At 39.0% G+C, this 3801-nt stretch overlaps 1 protein-coding gene across 1 annotated transcript; it reads left to right on the forward strand.

Moving 5' to 3' along the window:
* Positions 1–37: 37 nt before the first annotated feature.
* Positions 38–1585, forward strand: LOC116379600 (DNA repair protein XRCC2-like). Its single transcript, XM_031841559.1, has 5 exons — positions 38–43; positions 142–223; positions 348–383; positions 831–980; positions 1202–1585. The coding sequence occupies exons 1-5, from the start codon at positions 38–40 to the stop codon at positions 1444–1446; spliced, it is 519 nt and encodes a 172-aa protein (XP_031697419.1). The 3' UTR covers positions 1447–1585.
* Positions 1586–3801: the final 2216 nt, after the last annotated feature.

The following is a 3801-nucleotide window of genomic DNA, read 5'->3' on the forward strand; positions in this document are numbered from 1 at the left end:
AAACAGACATGATGGTACGGTCTATAAACAGTTAGACATGATGGTACGGTCTATAAACAGACATGGTACGGTATATTAACAGATGATGGTACGGTATATTACAGCCTACAGACTGTAGACTGATCAGTTGTGTCTCTGCAGCTTTTTGCTCGTCTGGAGGCCCGTCGTTGTCTGAAGGACATCGAACCTCAAATGTTTCCTGAAGATGGAGGACCCAACCATGGTGACTGACCATGCCCACTTCCTGTCAGCACGGGTCACATGACATCAGGGAACCAAAGCATAAATATATTAGCATTAGCATTATTACAGATGAGTGTTGACTGATGAGCTCACATGTTTCACAGGTGAGGTGGTTGAGCTGTATGGAACAGAGGGAACAGGTGAGTTCACTTCACAGGAAGTACTTCTACCTTTACCTGGTTTGAACTTCCTGTAAAGTGCCTGTGTGTGTGTGTGTTTTATATATTTATATATATGTATATATATATGTATGTATATATATATGTGTATATATATGTATATATGTATATGTGTGTATATATGTATATGTATATATATATATATATGTATATATATATATATATGTATGTATATGTATATATGTATATATATATATATATGTATATATGTATATATATATGTATATATATATATATATATGTATATGTATATATATATATGTGTGTGTATATATATACGTATATATATGTGTATATATATATATGTGTGTGTATATATATACGTATATATATGTATATATATATATATATGTGTGTGTATATATATACACATATATATGTGTGTGTGTGTGTGTGTGTGTGTGTTAGGTAAGACAGAATTGCTCTACCACCTGCTGTGTCGCTGCGTGTTGCCGGTAGCATCCGGCGGTCTGGAGGTGGACGTTGTGTTTGTGGACACCGACTACAGTCTGGACATGTTACGACTGGTCAGCATCCTGGACAGCAGACTGAATGCTGGTACACACACACACACACACACATATCACACATATGACACACACACACATATATAACACACACCGGGGGTCGTACTGGGAACATAATTCAACTCCGGATGTTCAGACTGTGGCTGCAAAAACTGACATTCATCCATAGTCTGTCAATGAATTACTGAAGATTATGAAAATCTGTCTCTGTCTCTCTAGCTTGTTCTACCGGCTTGTCTTGCTCTGGTTCAGATGAGGCAGCGCTGCGTTCGTGCCTGTCTCGCCTCCTGGTCGTCCACTGCTCCTCGTCCTCCCAGCTCGTCCTCACCCTCCACTTTCTGGAGACTTCCCTGTCATCGCGGCCCGGACTCGCACTCCTCATCGACAGCATCTCCGCTTTCTACTGGCTGGACCGCTGCGAGGGCGGGGCCAGCATCACCAAACAGGAAGAGAAACTCAGCAAGTGTGCAGAGCTGCTGGGTCGGCTGCTAAGGTAGCTATTCATCGACTAGATCAGGGGTCTTCAATTAAAATTCCAAAAGGTCCAGATTGAGAAAATCTCCTCTGGCAAAGGTCCGGTCCTACACTCCATCACCGTCGGTCCCTCCTGTCTCACAAACACACAAACACACACACGCGCACACACGCGATCGCCTCGTTACAGGATCAAACGTGACAATATTAAAATACATATTGTGGTGTTTTTAAATGAACACATAAGCACGAGAGAACAAACTGCTCTTAACTCAACTCTTTATGAGCATAACTTCCTCATACAGGTTACTGCCACGGTACAGACTACAGGTTCATGCTTCACCTACATTCCCCTGGGTCCTAAGTCCCTCCAGGTACAGCTTCTTATCACCCTCTATGTACCAACGTACATTTATAACAAATACCACACATATCACGGTAATCAGCGTTGCACATGTGTCTGACCTAAATACCAAGAAAAGCTAAAAATAAATGATTCATTAAATTATTGTTTTAGAGTTTTTTAAGTGTTTTGTTTGTAATATGTATAATAAGCATCATTTAGTTATCACTACTGAGAATTTAACAAACATAAAAACATGACGTAGATAGGTTTCAGTTTTCAAGGTGTATATTTAAATAGCATCTCTTACACATGAAGATAAAGTTGTGAACACCGGCTGAATATCTATGATCAGAATCATTATAACTGTGTTATAACTGCTGCTGTGTAAAGGGAATACTGCTGCTAACAAGAACCTGATGTGTTTAAAGTGTTTACAAACCAAATGTTGTTGACCTTTTGTTCATATAGCAGAACTTTAAATTCATTCATAATTCATAATTGATTATTGAACTTTGCGCATAACAATGAGATTAATCACGATTAAAAATTTAAATCGTTGACCAGCACTATTATAAATATAAACATACATATATATACAGTATAATCTATTAATGGTTGTGGTCCTCAGGCCCTGCGTCAGTTCTTCGAGCGGGTCTCCTGGGAGCTCAGCTACCCTCTGATGTTCTGCTCCTGTCCGGATCAAGCTTGTGCCGAGCGGCGCCGTCGGACCATCGTGCCGTCCTGCTCTCACCAGGAGAGACACAAGCCCACCTGTCTGGAGCTCCGGAGCACCTGCACCTCCGACGCTCTGTGCAGGTAAAGAACCTGCAGCGACCAATCAGGCGTCAGCGTGACCGGGTCACATTCACACATTGAGCTCTGATGATTATCATCAGAACTCATCAGTGAATCAGCTGCTGGAGGGTTTAAATAGAGAGACGCTTGATTGATAACTACTAGCTTTAAAGGTCAGAGGAGCTTCAAGTGGAGGAAGTGAATTAGTAACGAGAGAGGAAGGAGAGAGGAGGAAGAGAATTAGGAAGAAGAGAGGGAGGAAGAGAGGGAGGAGAGAGGAGGAAGAGAATTAGGAAGAAGAGTGGGAGGAAGAGAGGGAGGAGAGTGGGAGGAGAGAGGAGGAAGAGAGGGAGGAAGTGAATTAGTAACGCCTAATATTATTGTGTGTGTGTGTATGTGTGGTATAAATATCATTGTGTGTGTGTGTGTGATATAAATATCATTTTGTGTTGTAGTGAACAGCTGATGAACATCTGGAGCTGGTTTCACTTCTCACATTCTGTCTGTTTATCTCAGCAGCTGATCACTGAGACAGATGTTGAATCTCAACATGCAGATGTTCAGTAAAGAGTCCTCTTTTAACGAGACAGAAACCTGCAGCTGCTCACAATAATATAATAATATAATAATAATAATAATAATAATAATAATAATAATCTACTCAACAAGTGTGTTCAGCATTTTTAAAACCTCTTTCTCACCCAGATCTTGAGAATCTTTAATTAGAATACATGTATTCATGAATACGTCTGTAGATGAATACATTCATATATAGTCATATATTCACATGTATTCATCTACAGATGTACTCATCTATAGTTCTATACATCTACAGATGAATACATGAATACATCTACAGATGAATACATCTGTAGATGAATATATGTGAATATGTGAATATATATGAATGTATTCATCTACAGACGTATTCATCTGTAGATGTATTCATGTATTCATCTGTAGATGTATTCATGTATTCGTGTATAGATGTCTTCATGTATTCTAGATGTATAGATCTATTGATGTATCACAGCGGATCTTTACCAGTTCAACTTTAAAGTCTTAATTTCATGTTAAAGGTCATTAGGTCATAGCTCTATTACATAATAATTATATTCATATTTCATATCTTCTGCTCTCATCTCTACTGAATCTCATCTAAGCTTTTTTAATGTTGAACTTCATCAGTGAAATGTTTGATAAGAATATAAGAAAGATTCAGTTCAAAGTGGCGGAA

Source organism: Anarrhichthys ocellatus, unplaced genomic scaffold (genome assembly GCF_004355925.1).
Source record: "Anarrhichthys ocellatus isolate YVR2014 unplaced genomic scaffold, GSC_Weel_1.0 scaffold4692, whole genome shotgun sequence".
Taxonomy (NCBI): domain Eukaryota; kingdom Metazoa; phylum Chordata; class Actinopteri; order Perciformes; family Anarhichadidae; genus Anarrhichthys; species Anarrhichthys ocellatus.